The sequence below is a fragment of the Engystomops pustulosus genome, chromosome 2 (genome assembly GCF_040894005.1).
Source record: "Engystomops pustulosus chromosome 2, aEngPut4.maternal, whole genome shotgun sequence".
In the NCBI taxonomy this organism is placed as follows: domain Eukaryota; kingdom Metazoa; phylum Chordata; class Amphibia; order Anura; family Leptodactylidae; genus Engystomops; species Engystomops pustulosus.
Window position 1 is genome coordinate 221152495 of NC_092412.1, and position 22813 is coordinate 221175307.

The following is a 22813-nucleotide window of genomic DNA, read 5'->3' on the forward strand; positions in this document are numbered from 1 at the left end:
ACTGTAGGTTTGTATTGCAACCGATCGGTGCCCTCTGACATCAGCTTAATTGCCGCAATTGGTGCCACCACTGACCGCATCAATTACAGGCGGGTGTCAGCTGTGTCATAACGACACCTGCTGTGTATGAAGAGAGTTCAGCACATGAGAGTCCATACACCCCCCCCCCACCCTGTAATTATATGTAATAATATGTCCTGGTGCCTGGAAGGGTTAAAATATGATCATGTAACATACGTGTCTGTTCAGGTTTCAGCGTCATCCTCAGTATATCAGAAGATATAGTGCTTCCTACACTTAATTTTCATTCTGTCCTGTAGTAGTCTGACTACTGTCTTATTCCACGCCTAGCTGAAAACAACCACTGAAAAAAAACAAAAAAAGGTGCATAATACTTACCTCTGCTTCTATATATCTGGATCCCGGCACTGTACATCGCTAGTCTTGACACCTAGAAAGAAAATCTTATTATTAGCAGCACGGAGGATGGGAAGAAGACATGCGGCACTCCGGAATGCTAATTATGTATGCCCTCACAGCTCCCTCTCCCATGTTGGGAGCATGGGAGAGGGAGGTGATGTCACCCAAGACGCGTGAATTCATGCCTCTTGCGTGACGTCACCTGACATGTGAGAGGGAGGTGCAGGGGCATGCATAATTAGCAGCCCAGTCCCCGACATCTTGTTCCCATACTCTGTGTTGCTAGTTTTAAGTTTGATTTCTATGTGATCCCGGCGTGTGAAGACTAGTGACGGAGAGTGCAGGATCTAGATAATGAGGAGCAAGGGTGAGTATTTCTAGCCTTTATTTTGTTTTTTTAAGTGGTTAATTTCCATTAATTGATTTTCACCACACCCATCTCTCTCTTGTTGACTATGTTCTTGACAGTTAAGTTAGAAGTGATGGACAGATGTCTCCACCAATCACTTTATGGACTGGGACTCTATATCTAACAAGAGCATTGTCTACCTATTTCCGACTACTTGTTAGGCTACATTCACACGGACGTATGAAAACGGCCGTATCCGGACGGTTTTTTTACGGATTACATACGGCCACATTCATTTCAAAGGACAATACGTCTGACCATTTATATTGCCGCTGTTAACTCCGTTCCGTACCGTACCGTATACTGGCCGTATAAAAATATAGAGCATGTCCTATTTTCTCCCGTATTTCAGTTCCGTATGCCCTAGAAGTCTATGGGGACGTATAAAATACGGGTTACATACGTGCTGCATACGGATGAAAAACGTCACGTATATACGGCCCGTAAATACGGGACTGGAGAAATCATACGGTCGTGTGAATGTAGCCTTATAAGTCTTCCTTGCAGCTTGCTTTGGATTTTAGGGCTGCAGTATTTTTGATTCTTTGACCTATTGCCATTCTTCTGACCACCTGCTTGCCTCTTGGCAGTATAACTGTTTTTGTGCATTTGTTTTAATCAGTTTTTGTCTCTGTGTTCTTGCTTTGGTATAGGGAACGTTGACCAGTTATCACCTACCACGGGGTTGGTCTAGCTTTAAGGCTCACTGTCATGTCTGTCCTGCCTTTCCATCCTTGTCTATTCGATCACAACAGCATTACAGTTCACAATTTAAATAATATTGAAAAGATTATGCATCTGAGCAGCAAAGCTATGTATATTAGACGTCTTGTGTTTGTGAGCCTCCAAATTAAGTTTTGTCATTAGGGTACCATGATATTTATGCTGTCATTACTGCTAACATAAAGAGAGGCAAAACCAAACCGCTGGACATCCAATTTACCTCTAGTGTTACATGACTTTTGGCTGGCATACAACAGTATTTATGGGGAAAAAAGAAAAAAACGAAAAAACAAACCGCTATAAATCTACAATTTTAATTGGATAACAACTAATATACTCTGTTATTTTAGTTTTATCAATTTACGCTGTAAAGTTCCAGACGTGAAAATAATCTGTGGATGTGATTCAATTAAGATTTTAATTATTGTCTGCAATCGGCATAAACAACATTAAAGTATGTGTAAAGAATTTTTCATCTCTGCAGTAAACTAAAATATTTACAAAAACATTAATGATGTATCAAACTATGAAATCTTTATTAAGAAGTTGGCTAGTTGCCTTTAAGTATTTGGGTGATTTTCTGCCTGATTTATTTCTACAGCTTCCATTTGCTTTCCACTCCTCTCTTACTAAAGGTTATAATCTAGACAGGGTTGTCAGAAGAAAGGCAGCCTTATAAATGAATCTCATCCAATTACTTTCTTTGTCAATATGGGGCTTGACATTACCTAATACTCTCTTTCTACAATATAGATTTATTTCATCCTGACGTCAGTACTTGACCTTACAAAATGTAAAATAACGGATTTACTGGAGAAGATGAAAGGTTGTAGGTCACAGAACTGTAATTAAGAATTAAAGTTCAAGAGCAACTTGAGTCTTATCGGGCTTAGTTAGCTTTGGTAGTGGCATCTCAGAACTCTGCACAAATCAGGAGTGCAGTGTGTGTACACGAGGATTTACAGTGGGGGGAATTTTTGGATGCCAGTCTTAAATGTACCCCCACTCGTGGTTCTGTGCCCAAATCCTCTAAGAGGCTCTGGCCTCTTAGTAAATACAAGTGCAAACTCTGCCAGATTGGACCTGTAGACCAGGTCTCCACCGGAGAACCGTACTAAATCTGGTGGGCGGGCGTTCATACCTGCTCTTCATCTACGACGCTCCCTGTTCTCTCTCTGCCCCAACACACCCAAGTGTTTTGCATGTGGGAGAAGCCCAAAAACTGACAGAGAGAGGGAGAAGGCATGATAAAACATTTATAATCTTCATTTTCCATCAGTCCTACTCTGCAGGTTCTGTCTGTAATCGGAATTTCTGTAAATCTAAGAGGAAATCTAACTTCTGTGACACACTTCTTCCCCTCTCCAATGTCTACTGAAACCTCAGTCAACTTTTGTCCATTTAACCAACAAGTCAAAATTTAGGAAAGTTTACAAAAGATGGGAAGAGCTGATTAGGAGAGGAGGTAAGAAAAAAAGGGTCAAAGTAAGCAGAGAAAGAGGCGTCTTGGAATGATGAGTCAAATTACCAAGTTTACTGTATTACTTCTGAATTCAGAGGCAGTGGACAGCTAGATAGAAATATTAGACAACATATCAGAAATTTAGTTACCGTACCGCAGCAGAGCTAACCTAGACCGATCTATAGGAGTCACTGGCAGCAGAAAAGTCAATTCAGACCAGCCCATAGAGATTACTGGCAATGACCGCATAACATCGTGGGGCCCCAACACTAACCTAACGTGGGGTGTCCCCACCGCTGTTATAGCGGGTATACCTCTCTACTTGAGGGCTGTCTCCATATCAGCCCCCCTCCTTGTGGGTCACAGTGGCCATAAGCTGCCTGATAAATTCTACCTACTTGAAATATAAATTCTAGCACCCGCACTCTGTGAACTTTTAAACTTTTTGGACGGAGCACATTCATCTTTTAACATACACCAATAAAAGTTATATTTTATGTGACAAATGGGTTTATATGTCCACGTAGGACAACTTTTTTTGCTATGTTGAATTTCAAACCCAGTCGCACTGTGGTCCTAGTGATAAAAACTTTTTCTGACAACTATATTGTTGTAAACCAAGCACACTCACATTTAGCTGAGTGCACGCGGATGCCTGACTTCTTTTCTTTATCCATAAAACAATGTCAATTCAGCAAAAATTATCTTTAAGTTATGCAAATTAGTGCCGGCCACTACAGTACACATCAGACAGTGCACCAGGTGCTCTTTGAATAATTCATTTATGCCTCCTGCTAATTTTAGTTCCTGCACCCTCTCTCGAATCCAGCAGTTACCGAGAGCCATTGACACCACCCAGCTTTCGGGAATGCTCATACATGTGCACGCTGTTAACCTTACTTTGTAAGTAGAATAAAAAGATTTTTTTTGTACCTGTACCCAAGGGTTTTGCACTATCCCCGATTTCCCAGCAGGTCTCGCTTTGAAAGATTACATACGAGAATAGGTTGGCCTCAGGAGTGGTGCCAGAATATTGGAATTAAACTATCAAATCAACAGTCAAAGATTGGTGAAATTTCCTGTAAGGTGGAATTCTTCTTTTTCCATTTTGTAGAAGAGTAGAGGGATTGGATGCCTCAGAAAGAAAGCCCAGACTGATAGGAGAGAGCTCTGACAGAGAGTGGAACCATTTTACAACCTAATGCTGGTTTTCAGAGATGCCAGAACTTTGGAAGGAAGGGGGTGGATATAAAATTAGCAGACACATGAATAAATTATTAGAAGAGCGACTAAAAGGTTGCATGTGATAAATTTGTCTTTCAGACTAACCACCCCCATTTTCAAACCACTTTGAAAAGTGTGTTGCAAAAGTTGACAATGCTGATATATATTTTGGAAAATAATATGTTAATGTGTTAAGTTGCAAATTCCTGTATCGTAACTTGTATATTTTTTGTTTGGCGCTGATAGCTGTTGTACATGGCACTTTAATCTGCTGCAGGGATGATGGGAAAGTGCTGAGGAAGCAGAGGGAAAGGGGGAGACAGTGTAATAGCCTGTGAAGATATAGCATTAAAATTATGCTAATGAACCAGAACCAGAGCCCTTCCGGTTCTTAAGCGTAATTATTAAAGTTGATTTTAGAAGTAAAGAGAGGTTACACTTTTCGTCAGACTTGTTCCAAGTACCACCTAAATAATGTTGTTCTCTTTGTAGCGTCAACCATGGGGAATAGTGTGAAATGATTAAACAGATGGGAATGTGAGCTGATACATGGAATTACTGCACAATGCCCTACACTTTCCAATTTGGTGTTAATGATTACTTATATAGGAGATTTTATCAGAAAAGTATATTACATTTCCCCATATTAGAAATCCCCCAGAGCACTAGATATCTTAGAAGTTGAGAAAGTTCCATGTCAGTTTTGGATAAATTCCGGCAAATGGGTATCTCTCATCATCACCAGCACATTGTGCATATTGAATTAAGGGAATGTGTTCCGTACATGTTCCCCACAAATCTCTGCTTTGTGTTTTACAACTGTGTCTGAAAAATGTTATAGATCAATCCTGCAGTTATCATGGGGATTCACTGGAAAAGGGCACAATTTTATCATTTCACTTACAGGAAACAGCATTCCTGTTGTCGCAAAGGTAGAGTCTATCACTATAAAAAAAGGCCCTACTGCAGGAGAAAATCAATAAACCAAAAATAAAAGTAAATCTACCATTTCTTTTTTTGCATTGTGAATCAAACATACCTTGAGAATGCTGTAGCAACACTGATGCAGAAATATATCTTGTTTAATCCCTGAACCAAGTGGTTTTGCTCAAAAACTATTGTAAAATTCAGGACCTTGGGAAAGCTGGGTGCAGGCTGGCTGCCGTACAAAAATACATTTCTTCCACATACAGAGCTTCCTGAACTGCCCAGACAGGGCCAATGAATCTGAGCTGGATGACTCATATGGAGCAGCTGGGGTTGGTGCAGTGATTGATTACTTCTGTCTGTAGGGACAACACAGTAATGACATATTCTCAGCTTATGCTGGGCAAGATAAGGGTGGATCAGTGCATAATTAGGGTAAGAAGCACCAGGGCAGCCACAGGAGTGATAGAACCTAATTATCATAATTGTATAATTGCTTTTTCAGCAAAACTACCCATTTTGTGGGCTAAACAAGATATGTTTCTGCAACAGTGTAGCTACAGCATTCTCAAGGTTTGTTTGGTAAGGCATCCTTACTCTAAATCTACTTTTCATTGTAAAATTTCTGCTGAATTCCAACTAGAAAACAGGACAGAAGCTCAAAGCGGTTTCAGATTAGATAAAAGCTTGGAAAGGGGAACAACAAGTCCCAGCATCCAGATCTCCATCAACCAGCTTTGAGAGGATTGCAAACTAGAGATGGTGGTCATTATATTGCACTGATAACATTATTCAGAATACTTTTTGTATTTTGGTTTGAAGATGTCTGACGTCTCTTGCGTATTATATTCTTTACTACTACTACTACCAGATCCATCTATTAATATAATCATCTGCTTTGCATTTGATCCTCACACGGCGCAGAGAAAATGATTAAGTATATCTAATTTGTTATAGAAACAAAACGAATGCTATATGGGAAATATTTAAGAAGCAGGAATCTCAAAAGTACTCAAAAGCACAAATCTAGTGAGTGATTGAAAATCCTCCCATCAGGCCCTTAAGGCGTCATTACGTTTTCATGTAAGCCTGAAGACCTCATCTTTCGGACGCATTACTTTTGGTATGTCCTTTGTCTGTGTTTGAACTAAAGTTCAATTTGCTACCATTGGTTCTTTACAATTAAAAATTTCTAAAGTTTTCACTTTTCTTTTTTTTCTAATTCTTTTTATGTTTCCATTTTTATTGCAGTTTTTAAGGGTTATCTATAAACACTGGGGTGCCAATATATGGTACATGCCTATTAAAAGGTCTGGCCAATTACTAAACAATTTTCTAAAATGTGAGAAAGTGTTGGGCACTATTATAGGAAACCATAACCCACAGTACAGGGTCCACTACTAACCATGGATACTGGGGCACATTTACTAAGAACAGGGCAAGCTGCACTAAATGCAGTTTGGCTGTGTAGTGTACAAGGGGTGCCCCTGAATCTTGCGCCCCATGCACTGCCTTGACAGAGTGCACCACTTTTTTTTTGGTGCACCTTTAACATGGGGCTTGTGACACATTTCTGTCGGATTTTGCCTGTTAAATCCGACACATGGTCTGAAAGAGCGCCGGAACAGCCCCTAATTTGTGCAGCTGTGCCACAAAAGGGTCGTGTGCGACACAATTGTGATGCGGACCCTTCTTAAATACCTGTGCAAGCAGTTTGCACCTCAAAGAATGTGCAAAGTATGATGGAAAACTGGAGCGTGTGCCTTAGTAAATGTGCTCCACTGTGTGTAAACATCAGCCAGATGAACAATTTCTGATTTCGGTCATGTTTGCCACTTCACTAATACAGCAACTGCACGCTGTCCGTTTGGCAAACACTCTGAACATCCCCCCCCACCACAAATGGGACCCTACAGTAGTGTAGCATGAGAGGTCTACAGAGAAGTGTATATTGGTATTAAAAAGTGAAAATTGTTTGTATGAAGGTATCAAAATTATTCACGTGTAGAAGGAAAAGTAGATTGTCTCCAGCGTCACCATAAGATTTATTGCTTTTATGCATTGATTTTATGAAAATCCATGGCAGCATTTTTAGTAAATATGTCTTTAAGGCCCCTTCCACACTAGCGAGTGTGATGCGATGAACTCGCATCACACTCGCAACGCAAGCTGCCGGGAATGCACGGCCCGAACGCTGCACCGCGGGAGTGAACTGACATGCTGAGTTCACTCCCGCGGTGCAGCGTTCGGGCCGTGTGTTCCCGGCAGCTTGCGTTGCGAGTGTGATGCGAGTTCATCGCATCACACTCGCTAGTGTGGAAGGGGCCTAAGACTTTTCATATCGGCATTGAATTTTGCCTCTTCTATCGTTGCTTCATGTAGAGACGCGATCGATCACATAGATCTATGGAGGCACACTGGATCAACATCCAATATTTAAACATAGGCTTTGGGGGGGGGGGGATGTATCATTGTTTCTACACTAGAAGCAGTGAAATCACTGTAAATTCTTGCCCAGTGCAATACGCCAACTCTACACCATGTGGTCGTGGAAGGGGCGTAGAGGGGCACAGTGGCTGGTGGAGGGGACATTCCCGCCCCATGCATGCGTTCTTTTTAAAAACCAGCGATGCCGCTGTCATAGGCCGATAAATCCCCCTCTAGAAGGGGATATTTCTATCATAAAGAATCATGAACGACCCTACACGTCTTTAGTAATTTACCTGTATGCTACTGACACTTCCTCGCCGGCTGCTGTTCTGACTCTCTCCAGGTGTCTTTGCACTATAACATAGAGCATCAAAACCCAGGATTCCACCAACACAGTCTCCAATAAGACAGACCTGCAAAAGGACAAACAAAATATTATTGCAGGTAACAGTTGGAAAGTATGTAAGAAATACATCAAGAACCAGACAAGTTAAAGCAAACTTGTTACCAGGAATGTCACTTTTAGCTGCTGACAGATTCCAATAGTCTATTCTATACTTATTTTAAAAATGGCATTGTCAGCATTCTGAATACTTCCACTACTTTATAAAACTTTATTTCACATTACCTGGCTCCCTGTCAGCAGCGTGTGGTGTATCCCAGGGGTGGGAGGCCATCTGTAGCAGGTGGTGTGCCTATGTCTCAGTCTCCTCATGCATTCTTCCTCTGCTCCACACTCATCCAGCTCCCTCTGCCCCCCTCCTTTCAATCCTACCCCCAATAAGTCTTGACATTTCAAAGCCACCGTTCTGAATATGGGACTTTATTGTCTACATTTAGCCAACATATTACAACAAAAAGACAATGGGGCAAATTTACTTACCTGGTCCCTGCGCGAACAGCGAGGTGCGTTGTCCGACGAGGATGAAGTCTTCAACAAGATCGCGTGCCCGATATCCTGCACGTGTCGCTTCCCTGCTGAGGTCCGCCTGAGTTCACGTTTTTCTTCCCGGTGTATGTGAGTGCATGTCTTGCAACACAATTTGACTTGTTAAATCCCGCGTGTAGTCCGAATCAGTCGGATTGTCTGTCGGCACGCCCCCCGATTTGTGTCAAGTGAAAGCCGTTTGTGACATAATCCGATCGCGCACGACACAATCCCCAGCGCGATCCCGAAAACGTCGGAAACCCCGACGGAAATGCGGCCGCAGGACCTTAGTAAATACGCCCTAATATCTCTTGTTTCCTATTTCAACAGGCTTTATCACCACACATGGGCATTGATCTGGAAGCCTACACATGTTTTTATGAAGTGAGATATAGCATATGTAAACTAATACTAAATGGCTTTAGTCGAGTTATATTTTAGGTGTTTTTTTATCATTATTTTTATATTATTATTGTATGGATGTAAGTATTTAATGAGTTTAGTAAAACTGATAAATGATTAATATTTTCCATGTTTTCTGATGCCAGACTTTTTACATTCTTGTTCATATAAAGAAAGTCCAGCTTAATGTGCACCAAAAAATCTTTAGCCTGTAACGTGGTTAAAACATCCAGCATTTCATACAGATAATGATCACAATACATCTACACGTTCCAGGTAATCAAAAGTGTCCTTAATCATAGCTGACACACTGAGGGAGCTCTCACTATTCAAGCAAGACGGCTACTTTAGGATATTTTTTTCAAATTTTTACTGAATTTCCCCACCGCTGGGAGGCCAGTACTTTGGTTACAAGCCAACATAGGGGAAGGTGAACTGGAATTTCTGTGTTTTGTGTTTAATCCCTTACTGCATTTGGATGTTCCTGAACGTCCTGTAGCGGAAGGGGAAGTATGAAGACGAGTATGAAGAGGGCCCACAGGCTGACACCCGTTGCTAGCACCCGGGATCAGTACTAGCACCATTCATGGGTGTTAATTCTTTAATCCGGCTACTCCACACCCCAGTAGCCTCTTCCACTAATTTGCATATTATGACAATAAAAGATTTACAAACTTATCAGGCACTGAAGGATTAGCCCTAAAAAAGGTCTCCAATGGCATTTATTAGAGGAACCTGCCACTGGATCTACCTTAATGGGTAGATCCAAGATGGTAGGTGTCCTTTAAGTCAGGGACTGCCTGTACTTAATTTATTGTTTCCAAATGTATGCCAATGAGCTAAAAACGGCCCCGGTTCGTGAAAACTCAATGAAAGAAATCTCATACTGTACAAGACGGTAACACATTGAGGAATGATAATAACTGTCCCTTCAAGCAATAGAAGGTTTGAGAAAATGTATGATCCATTTTCCAAGAAGAGACTGCTATTTCTCTATGTGTATAATACCCTCTTCTAATTGGTGTAATATTTCTTCTCCTAATCTTGCTATTCAGCGCTCTCGGCAGGCGCACTATGCTAGCGCTTATTAAAGTGGCTGTAAGCCAGAGCTGTTTTGGAAATTCGGATATCCTCCAAAATAGATCATATAATTGTTATTAAACAAACAGATTACATTGTAGGCAATGTGGGTGTTCTTCAGTATAATTGCACAGAAATTAAGGGGCTGGCTGGTTTTTCATGTTGCTGGATGGTGAAATTGGCCATATTTTCCCATTTTATCCTTTTATACTCCATATTTCCATGTCAAGATGCAAAGACTAAACATTATAATGACAAACTTGCTCCTCTTCGAATAAATTTTTCATGGGCGCCGTTCCCACGCTTGCACTCTTGACAGAAAACATAGCTTTACTGGAAGAAGCACAGCCATTATGGCACTAATAGGATCTTTAATGAAGGGAAAATAGTGCATTTCATATATTCTAAAGACTAATGAGAAATGCAAATTGTAAGTTAAAGGGGCCTATCGTTTAATGTGATGGCAAATAGGATATTATATAACATTATAACTAGCTGGGGGGGGGGGGGTCAGACTTCTTGGAGATTAACCAGTCACAGTAGCAGGATTTACATTGGCATTCCAGTCATTAAAGGGGTTGTCCACTTTCCCTGCCCGGGCCATTGGAATGGTGAGTACTTAGTTTATTTTTTTTATATACCCGAGTATAAGCCGAGTGAGGAATTTTCAGCAACAAAAATTGTGCTGAAAAACTTGGCTTATACTCGAGTATATACAGTAATAAAATTACCTTCACCACCTGTGATGGGTGGTAATCTTCTTATATTTGTTATCCATGGTCTGTTCCTTCTAAAATCAACTTTTTATTATGCTGTAGTTTCACAGGCTGTTACGATGAGCAGAACATTTCACACCCAACTCCAAGCTCTTTGTCATCTCTCTCTCTGCCTGTGTAATATAGCAGCAGCAGGAACTGCAGGAGAGGTGGGCTCTGCTGTGGACATTTTATTAAAGGGGGGGCAGTATGTATTGCAGTGGTGTCTTTGAGTGGAGGAGATTATGGATTGGGGCATGAGGTTGGTGAATCTGAAGCATGGAAGGGCTCTGGTAAACACCCCCCAAGGCCCCTAAAGATCATTCGGTTAATTTTAAAAGTTGATATTAGAAGGAAGGAGGCCATGGATAACATGTATATGGATATTACTACAGTCACAGTGTCACAGTGTCCCTGGTTTGTCATGCTTAATGTCAATTTTAATGGTAGATTTCCTTTAGAAAAAAAGGGTAATGGGCATTTTATCTACATGTTATGGAGTTACATTATGAAACAAAAGGTCACATTTTGTGCTTTCATTATTTGTCTGTATTATTTTTGCCCCTATGAAACAAATTAAGCTCCATATATACAGCTTTTAAGAAGGATATAATGGAGGGGGATTGGTTTATCTCCCAGGTTTGGCATGGTGACATCACTGCTAATTTCCTCTCCGGGCCTTTCTTAATGATTTCACAAATATTTTTAATCATTATGGAGTCTTTTTTTTTCTTTCAACAATAAATAAAGTTTTTTTTTAGCGCAGCATCTTTTCTGGAAATAGCTGCATTTGGAGTTTGTGTCAGCGCTGGCTGGTGATTTGTCGGAAGTTAGCAATAATGATGTGTTACCAGTGTCTGGCTGTAAATGGAATGGAACAGCTGGATTTCTGTAGAGTACAGGCTCACCGCTGGCCTCCTCAACCTTTTCATACTGTCTTCAACGGAGACAGGATGGATTGTATTGTTTATATAGAGCTTTTGCTTGTGCGGTGTAAAATTAGAAGCACAGAGTCAGTACAAAGTAACAAATGCCCTGTAAAAGCAATTTGAGAAGAAGAAATTTGGCGGACTGGGTGATTCAATGACTTTTACCTGAAAAGTCCTGATTGAATGTATCAAGTGATACTTGGATGCAATACTTTATTGTAGTCAATGTCATGGATGTCACATTCAACAATGTCATTGCGGTCTCCCCCTGTATATACATATTCCAAAATGCAGACGTATCATTGCTGCTTAGCTCCGTCTTACCAAGGACAGAGAATCGGTGAGAGACAAAACACTTATTGGGCCCCCCAGACCCATCTGCCTCACCACAAGCTTTTTGGCTGCATTATATATGAAATACATTGTATAATTGTATAATCGCTCATCGTATTATTTACAGAACATTCAGCTGAGTTTCCTCTGGGCACATTTTAAAGATGCTCCAATAAACTTTGCACATGTGACTTCAATTGATAGCATTTTTCTGGTCTACCATACACCATCGCGCCCCGGGGCTGTCACGTAGACATCCTTAAAACAGGGAAGGAATGTTGGGAGATGTCATAGTGACATGCACATGAGGAAAAGGGAATTGGAAGGAATAAGAAAAAGGCACATATAAGTGTGTATCTTAAAAGGGTTGTTGGTAGAGCGGAGCTGTGAAGGTTCTGTTTGAGTTCAGGTACCAAACCTGAATGCTCATCCCCTTTGATAACACATGCATTCAGTATTACCCTTAAATGGCCTTACAACACAGGGGGTGCATTCTCCTTAGCATAATTGCTCCTCTGATGACACTTTGGATTGGAGGCGCACTTAAACTTTAATGCTGCCGGCGCCATTTTTATACTTTATACCAGAAGGATGGGGTAAGCACAAACTGTGGGGCAGAAACCCCCAATAACAGAACAGGTCCTCTCATCCCTAGTTGGGACCATTACCAATTACCATTACTGGCCTGGACTCAGTCTATCCATGTCTCATTGTGGTGGTGGTGGGGAGGGGGGGCATGACACCCAAGCCCACACTGACTACCTGTTTATCTCTGTGTAAACACAGGGCACAGAGCCGAAAGCAGTTGCCTCATACTCTTGGTTCTGCCTGGAAACTCCAATTCCAACAGCCATCTTTCCCATAGAATAGGTTTCCTCTGGGTCCTCCGGTTTCCTCCCTCACTACAAAAACATATTGGTAGTTTGATTAGAATATGAGCCCAATGGGGACAGGGACTGATTTGGTAAGCTCTGTGTAGCGCTATGTAAAGAAATTATTATTATTATTATTATTATTATTATTATTATTATTATATGCATACACAGTGCATGGACTAATTCAGTTTTACTGTCTTGTGTTAGTTTATACATGTTCTATTATTCCTATATGTACTGTGTTAAAGAAGGGTTGCTTTCTGTAATCATACAATATCTTTTTTGCTTTGGTGCTTTTGAACATTTTTGAAAATTCCAATTAAAAAAAAAAACTGTTAAAAAAACCCCCCTGAATGGCGTGGAGGTCAGTTGTGGCTCCTCTTTCAGAAATGATGGCCTGTAAATAGGCCAGAAATTGTGTTACTTGGACAACGCCTCGAAGAAAGTATAGATCTTGAATTTTGTACCTGGTACCAGTATATATAGTAGATACAATATTTCATTTGCTTTATTAATTTCATCATTGTCTGTGATGGATGATAGAGCATAACATGGGTGATGCTATAATTCTATTGACACAGAAGCATCTTGCCCACTATTGGGAATATCTTGACCCAGAGGCTAGAGGTACAGATCTAGCAGAATGAGTTAGGATCTAATTTGTGAATAGCACACATGTCCTTGGGGATACAATATGCATCCTCAATGGTATGAAAGTAATAATGTAATGTGGGAGAGTAGCACAGTGTACTAACATTGAATACGAATCCACATGAATAAGTGAATAGGATTTCAACAACAGAATGATGAAAACAGAATTTTTATAACAAATTTCATTGTTAAGTAGATTGTTACAGATATTAACTTTTTTCGGAATGTTAATGTAGGATGGATATTCTCTGACTTTTTTTGTCTGAGTTTGCAGGTGGATAATCCACAGTATAGAATAGCAGCGAAGCAGATGAGATTTAAAGAAATATTATCTGCCCAATGCAGAAACGTGCACAATTAGAGATGAACAATGTTGGCCTGTAGATAAGATATGAATCTGACATTTTTCAGGCACCAAAGCAAATCTGAATCTTTTCTGCTTCGATTCAGACAAATCTTTTCTAGCTATTGCTGTCATTCCTATCAAATCTTAGGGAAGGATATGAGGGGAGGGGGGGTGTGGCCGAGGAAAAATGAAAAACAATTGTAAAGAATCATCAAACGTGATGGGACCTTTTCATGACCGTCCTTATATACCAATTTCCAGGACCATTGGAGCAACATCAGTTTGGAATGAATAAATTGGAACCAAACTAAATCTTTTGAAAAATTGGGTAAAGTTTCAGTGAATCTTGGATGATTCGCTCTTCTCTTTTCACAATGGAAATTGGTATGCAGTGCAAAACATGGCATGGAATTCATACTATAAAACTACATGGGTTCCCTGATGGTAGATGAATAGTCCGCCCTCTGTGCAGTAATCTTAGTCTGATATTTCTTGGAATGACCGCATTTTGAATAAAACAACATTTTATAAATATTTAAGTTAGCCAGAGGGGCTCTGCAGAGCATCTCTTGGGTCTGTTGGGATGTAATTTATGTATGCCCACTCCCCTGTGCTTGCCCGTCGTCAGCACCGCCTACAGAGCTTGCAGAGATCTGGCAATCTACAAATCTCATGAATGCAAGATGATTCCATTCCTTATAAAGCCGGATGGGTAGCAAGTATTGTAATCATTTTGCATTCGCAAGATATGCAGAGAGCGGTGTGTAGCACTGTGTTTCTGCAGGGTATGTAGGTGGTGCCAGTGTGCAAACTCAGGGCGTGGGGCATACATAAATTACATCCTGGCAGAGCAGAGAGGTGCTCTGCAGAGCCCCTAAGGCTAATTTGAATATTTTGGAAACATCTTCTTCAAAATGCGGCCATTCTAAGAAATAACAAGATTACTGCACTGATAGACGGTACAGGGAGGTGAGTACTAATCATCTACCATCAGGGAATCTTATAGTAGATGTCCTTTAAGAAGTCCACATGTAATACATTTAGTTTTTTTTTACAGTACAGCCCGTGAGCCCTCTCCATGCACCCGCGCCCGGGATGTGATGTGCTATTACGTCACATGTCAGTAAGGTGTTAAGACTGCCATGGGCTCTGGGCTGTATGAATATTATAGCCCAAACAAGTCTGGAAGTAATTTCCTACATATGGTACTAGAACCAGCTTCTTGGGGAATGGAGGACGTGTCCTTTCTGGCTGCTTACAATCTGCAGTTTCAGGACCTTTGGATCTTCAAAGGTCTTGAAATGGCTCTTGTGTACATGTGTATCGAGAGCAGGAACAGATGAACAAGGATTTCATGAATGAGGTCCTTTTCAGTATAAAATTTGGTGGGTGGTTTGGGTGACCTCGGGCTACTGACCAAACCACCTATCTTAAAATTCACTACTGCTGATATTTGAAGAGTTTAACACTGGGATCCCCAATAATGAGTAGAAAAATCATCTCTAAATCTCAAGGTAATTGGAGCTAAAATTTTTGACCACTACTGTATTCGATTGTTTGGAAAAGGTCCATCAGTCTTCCTGACGGACTAACATTAGTTGGGAAGGGCCTTGATTTCTGGATTGATGAGAGCCCCAGCAGATGGAACCACAAAGTTCTCAGTCCATGGGAAAAACCTTTTAAAATTGTTCAAATTTTTCATTTTTGTTTGTTTGAACAAACTTTAATCTATGAATGATCCAGCCTGCAGAATAAATTTACAGAAGTTAAAGCGTTTTCAGACTACATCATTACCCTGTGCATTTTGTAACAATGTCAAAATTGTTCACATTCCTCTGAATAATGACCATGAAAGTGGATGGCACTGATGTTTATTCTATTTCCCTCATTGACAGATGGTAAACCTAATTAGAGATGAGCAGCTTGGATCTGTGTTTTCGGAGCTGGGATTTATTCAATGATATGAGCAAAGTGGACTGGATTTCTAAAAGGATGAATTGACCTCAACAGAAAACATTTACCCAAAATATGTCTTTCAGCTGCATGCATAATAATAAATTATAGGAAAATGTGCGTAGGTTGCCTGGGTGTCTATTGCTGCCTGCTGTCTAAGGAATTAGACATCCATGTTTTATAGATATTATGACATTAAGCAGTTTTGCATGGGAAAATAACTGTCTTTTTAAGCTTCGTTGTAACTGTATTGTATGCTAGGATTTGGGGAAAAACATTACTACAACCATCAGGGATGTCACTACGTCAAAAGATCCGGGGCTCGTGCCACTGATCTTTTGGCAGGAGCCCTGCATCTCTCCGGATCAACAGGACATTTGTCTCACTGCCAGGCATTCCTCACCACTATCCTAGCCACTATCCTCATGACACAGATCGTAATGAGAAAGTGTGCACCAGGCACTGATTTCCCTACTGGTCCTGTAGCCTCGGGAGAATATTACTACCCGGAGGCTTCATGACCTGTGATGTCATGTGTCACATGACCTGCAGGGGAAGAACTGCACCAGTGAGGTGAGTGGGAAACATGATAGGGGCTAGAGGATGGGGGGGGGGACATAAAGGGCAATTGTATGAGGACATTACTGGGGGGATGTTTTGGGGGCTGGGTGGGCACATTCCTGGGGGGATGTGTGGGGGACATTACTGGTGGGACATGTGCAGGACATTACTGAAGGGCTGTGTGGGGGACATTACTGGGGGATGTGTGGGCACATACTGGGGATATGTGTGGGGGACATTACTGGGGAGATGTGTGAGGACACTACTGGGGGGCTGTGTGGATACATTACGGGGGTGTGTGTGGGCACATCACTGGTGGGGTGTGAGGATATTACTGGGGGCTGTATGGGGCACATTACTGAGGGTAACTGTGTGGGGGATATAACTTAGGAGCTGTGTGTGGACATTACTGGGGGGCTGCATGGGGGACATTACTGAGGGGATTAAAAATGATCTTTATTGTGTAAACATCACTAGGACCATAAAATATGAGAACTTTCTTTTATGGGCAAACCACTTTAAGTTTACAGAGATGTATGAGGGCTTGTTTTCTGTGCAACAAAAGTATGTATTTCCTAGTGGCAGTATTTATTATTCCGCACAATGTACTGGAAAGCTGGAAAATAATTTCAAATGCAGTAAAAGTAACAAAAAATGCATTTGCTGCATATTCTTGTGGGATCTGCTTTTACAGCTTGTAGGGTCCAAATGATACCTCCAATTTAATCTTCTTGCCAGTACAATCATGGAGGTACCACATTTTGTCACATTCTAACGACAATAACACCTTGGTAAGGTGTCATTTTTGTGGAATACGCTGACAATTTTTTTACTACCATTTTGGGGACTTTGCAACGATTTGATCACCTTTCATTCAAGTGTTTATGTGTGACCTTTTTTTCATGATGGTCAACGCTGCAGGAAATAATAATTTTTATATTTTGATAGATCTCGCGTTTTTGGATGCAGATATACTGAAAATGTTTATGATTATGTATGTTTATTTTTATTACTGTTCTAGGGAAAGGGGAAAAGGGGGTTGATATGAACTTTTAATTTAAACAAATGTTTACTTTTTTTTACAAATTTTTTAGACCCCTAGGGTACCTAAACCCTAGAGCAGTGATGGCAAACCTTTGGAGACAGAGTTCCCAAGCTACAACCAAAACTCAGTTGTATGTTGCAAAGTGCCAACATGGCAATTTAAGCAGTAACTTATTGATCCCTGCTGTATCACCGGTTGTAATCGTATTGGTCTAATGAGTTCACCAAAACAATAGAAAGATGGAGATATTTGGTTTGTAGTTTCCCTCCAGGTTCCCATGAAGAGGAAGATCCAGAGGACCCAGAGCAGGAGCTCCAATGACAATCCATCTCTATCCACACCTTCTCGCTCCTTCTGTAGTTCTGGCAGTGAAGGATGTCACTTTAAAATAACGCTAGCATGCCATGTCCTGGGCTGTATTGGACCACAAGAGAAAGCCTTGAGTCGTATCTGGCAAACTCTGTGTTGGTTTGAAGGCCTGGGTGCCCACAGAAAGGGCTCTGAGTGCCACCTCTGGCACAAGTGCCATAGGTTCGCCACCACTGCCCTAGAGGGTCTGATCGCTGATACAATGTACTGTAATACTACTACTGTGCAGCAGTATATTGAGATTTCACTGCATCTAAAAAAGAGCCTGCCCATTGCTTGCTTTTTTACGCCAACTCCGAAAATAAAAATGATGGGATGAATGCAAACCAATGATCAATGCTCAATACCTTATTGTATTACCAAAATCTTGTGGATTAATCTATTCCTTTACACTGGTAGAAATCCCTCTTCTGAAATGCTTCAGTGGCAAATTATTGATCTTTGGTCTTTTTATTGTTCACTGCTATATTCCACTAATGTACTGAGCCTTAGTAATGTACATCTGTATCTCACTTTAACTGGACATCTGACTCTTCATTGGGTTTTGCATGTAACTGTATTCTATAATTATGGAGAACATCTGAAGAAAGCTTAGTTTAGTCATTTCAAGCATCTTCAAAGATCACAAACCGCTAAAGGAAACATTTTTTTTAATAAATAAAATTATTATTTTAAAAACAAATTAGCAGGCTCCTTGATATATTTTACATAAATGACCTGATTACATCACTACTGACAATTGATGATGTCACATCTTATCTCCTCCTCCCTATACAATGACCTCTACATAGATAACCCTGTTCCATCATTACATCACTACTGACAATAGATGATGTCACAGCTTATCTCCTCCCCCTCCCCGCACAATGACCTCTATATAGATGACACTGACCCATCATTACATCACTGCTGACAATAGATGATGTCACAACGTATCTCCTCCTCCTCTCTGTACAATGTCCTCTATATAGATAACACTGACCCATCATTATATCACTACTGACAATAGATGATGTCACAGCTTATCTCCTCCTCCCTGTACAATGACCTCTATATAGATAACAATGACCCATCATTACATCACTACTGACAATAGATGATGTCACAGCTTATCTCCTTCCCCTCCCTGTACAATGACCTCTATATAGATAACACTGACCTATCATTACATCACTACTGACAATAGATGATGTCACAGCTTATCTCCTCCTCCTCCCTGTACAATGTCCTCTATATAGATAACACTGACCCATCATTACATCACTACTGACAAAAGATGATGTCACAGCTTATCTCCTCCCTGTACAATGACCTTTATATAGATAACACTGACCCATCATTACCTCACTGACAATAGATGATGTCACAGCTTATCTCCTCACCCTCACTGTACAATGACCCCTATATAAATAACACTGACCCATCATTACATCACTACTGATTAAAGATGATGTCACAGCTTATCTCCTCCTCCCTGCACAATGACCTCTGTATAGATAACACGGACCCATCATTACATCACTACTGACAATAGATGATGTCACAGCTTATCTCCTCACCCACCCTGTACAATGATCTCAATATAGATAACCCTGACCCATCATTACATCACTACTGACAATAGATGATGTCACAGCTTATCTCCTCTCCCTCCCTGTACAATGACCTCTATATAGATAACACTGACCCATCATTACATAACTACTGACAATAGATGATGTCACAGCTTATGCCCTACCTCCCCCTGTACAATGACCTCTATATAGATAACACTGACCCATCATTACATCACTACTGACAATAGATGATGTCACAGCTTATCTCCTCCCCCCTCCCTGTACAATGTCCTCTATATAGATAACAATGACCCATCATTACATCACTACTGACAATAGATGATGTCACAGCGTATCTCCTCCCCCTCCCTGTACAATGACCTCTACATAGATAACCCTGACCCATCATTACATCACTACTGACAATAGATGATGTCACAGCGTATCTCCTCCCCCTCCCTGTACAATGACCTCTACATAGATAACCCTGACCCATAATTACCTCACTACTGATTAAAGATGATGTCACAGCTTATTTCCTCCTCCCTGTACAATGATCTCCATATAGATAACCCTGACCCATCATTACATCACTACTGACAATAGATGATGTCACAGCTTATCTCCTCTCCCTCCCTGTACAATGACCTCTATATAGATAACACTGACCCATCATTACATCACTACTGACAATAGATGATGTCACAGCTTATCTCCTCCCCCTCCCTGTACAATGTCCTCTATATAGATAACACTGACCCATAATTACATCACTACTGACAATAGATGATGTCACAGCTTATCTCCTCCTTCCTCCCTGAACAATGACCTCTATATAGATAACACTAACCCATCATTACATCACTGCTGACAATAGATGATGCCACAGCTTATCTCCTCCTCTCTGCATGAAGAAGTCGGCTATGGGGTCCAGCCTCTCCTAGTTACGTCTCTAATCACCAAGTGGCATGCAGTAGTCTCAATACGCCATTATTGTGACAGTCCGTATTTTATCAGCAAGACATGAGAACTGCAGGTGAAAGACAACTCTGCCATCTGTCTAATAGCCTGATGTCCTTCTAAGACAAGGTCTTGCCACTGGTGTCACTTACATTATGTTCCTTTTATGTTATAGTTAGAGATGAGCGAGCACTAAAATGCTCGGGTACTCGTTATTCGAGACGAACTTTTCCCGATGCTCGAGTGCTCGTCTCGAATAACGAGCCCCATTGAAGTCAATGGGAGACTCGAGCATTTTTCAAGGGGACCAAGGCTCTGCACAGGGAAGCTTGGCCAAACACCTGGGAACCTCATAAAAGGATGGAAACACCACGGAAATAGACAGGAAACAGCAGGGGCAGCATGCATGGATGCCTCTGAGGCTGCTTAATCGCACCATAATGCCAAAACTATGGGCAACAGCATGGCCATGACAGAGTGACAGAATGAAGCTAGATAGCATCTAAAACATCCAATAATTGACCCTGACACTATAGGGGACGGCATGCAGAGGCAGCAGCAGCAGCGGCAGGCTAGAGAGTGGCATGGCGACATACCCTAAATGGACTCAGGCTTCAAACCAATGGGTGGCAGAGAGGAACCAAAGGAGGTGAGCAAGAAGCGCTCAAATAATATCGGTACATGATAAAAGTTTGCCAGTATATTTTGTGGATTACACAGCAGGGTGGCGACAAAGTTAACATGGAAGCCATGAAAACAACCCAAAATTCTGCCTGACACAGCTCGTTTGATAAGGGGACCATGTATGGAGGCAGTGAACTAGTAGTAGATTAAAGGTGCTGCAGTTAAAACTATGTTAGTTGGATCTTGGGATGGAGCTGGCTCTCCGCTGCCAGGCGAGCTTTCGCCAATCCAAGCCCGTGTCTCTAGGCTACTCCCCAAACAGCACTTCTAAGAACCTTTTGTATAAGATCAAGTGTAGTAGCGTTCTTATAAGTTTAGGATATGGCGGGTGAGGGGAATGTAAACAGAAGCGCAAGAAGCGCTGAAATAATATTGGTAAATGCTAAAAGTTTGCCAGTATATTTTGTGGATAACACAGCTGGGTGGCGACAAAGTTAACAACTTTGATGTGGAATCCATGAAAACAACCCAAATTTCTGCCTGACACACCTCGTTTGATAAAGGGACGATGTATGGAGGCAGCTATATGGACGACTTTTGGAGGTAGCAATGGAGACAACGTGTGGAGGCTGCTATGGAGAAAATTTAATTTGGATAGTGCCTGTATGTGGCAGTCCAAAAAAGTTTTCAAACCAGAGGAGCAGGTAGGTGGCCCTCCAGAAAAATGGAATAGATTGAGTGCCTGTATGTGGCAGTCCAAAAAAGTTTTCAAACCAGAGGAGCAGGTAGGTGGCCCTCCAGAAAAATGGAATAGATTGAGTGCCTGTATGTGGCAGTCCAAAAAAGTTTTCAAACCAGAGGAGCAGGTAGGTGGCCCTCCAGAAAAATGAAATAGATTGAGTGCCTGTATGTGGCAGTCCAAAAAAGTTTTCAAACCAGAGGAGCAGGTAGGTGGCCCTCCAGAAAAATTGAATAGATTGAGTGCCTGTATGTGGCACTCCCAAAAATTGTTTAAAACAGAGGACCGGGTCGGTGGCCCTCCAGAAAAATTAAATGCATAAAGTACTATAGCTAGAGCCAGTGGGCCCTGTCAAATAATAGCCAGTTTCCTCTGCTTTACTGTACAAAGAGGAGGAGAAGGAGGAAAATGAGGAGGAGGAGGAGTGGATAAATTATTCAGGTTGAGCTTCCTTCACCTGGTGGAGATTGGAAATTATGAGAAATCCAGGCTTTATTCATCTTAATAAGCGTCAGCCTGTCAGCGCTGTCAGTCGACAGGCGTGTACGCTTATCGGTGATGATGCCACCAGCTGCACTGAAAACCCGCTCGGACAAGACGCTAGCGGCAGGGCAGGCAAGAACCTCCAAGGCGTACAGCGCCAGTTCGTGCCACATGTCCAGCTTTGAAACCCAGTAGTTGTAGGGAGCTGTGTGATCATTTAGGACGATGGTATGGTCAGCTACGTACTCCCTCACCATCTTTCTGTAAAGATCAGCCCTACTCTGCCGAGACTGGGGACAGGTGACAGTGTCTTGCTGGGGTGACATAAAGCTGGCAAAAGCCTTGTAAAGCGTACCCTTGCCAGTGCTGGACAAGCTGCCTGCTCGCCTGCTCTCCCTCGCTACTTGTCCCGCAGAACTACGCACTCTGCCGCTAGCGCTGTCAGAAGGGAAATACTGTTTCAGCTTGTGCACCAGGGCCTGCTGGTATTCATGCATTCTCACACTCCTTTCCTCTCCAGGGATGAGAGTGGAAAGATTTTGCTTGTACCGTGGGTCCAGGAGAGTGAACACCCAGTAATCGGTGCTGGAATAAATTCTTTGAACGCGAGGGTCACGGGATAGGCAGCT

General features: G+C 41.6%; 1 protein-coding gene across 2 annotated transcripts in view; it reads right to left on the reverse strand.

Moving 5' to 3' along the window:
- The window catches only part of PITPNM3 (PITPNM family member 3), a 358693-nt gene that overhangs the window by 66104 nt on the left and 269776 nt on the right, over nucleotides 1-22813 (reverse strand). For both annotated transcript variants that reach the window (XM_072138218.1, XM_072138217.1), the window contains exon 7: nucleotides 7889-8008. In XM_072138218.1, coding sequence (XP_071994319.1) covers nucleotides 7889-8008 — 120 coding nt within the window. The remainder of the gene's footprint in view (nucleotides 1-7888; nucleotides 8009-22813) is intronic.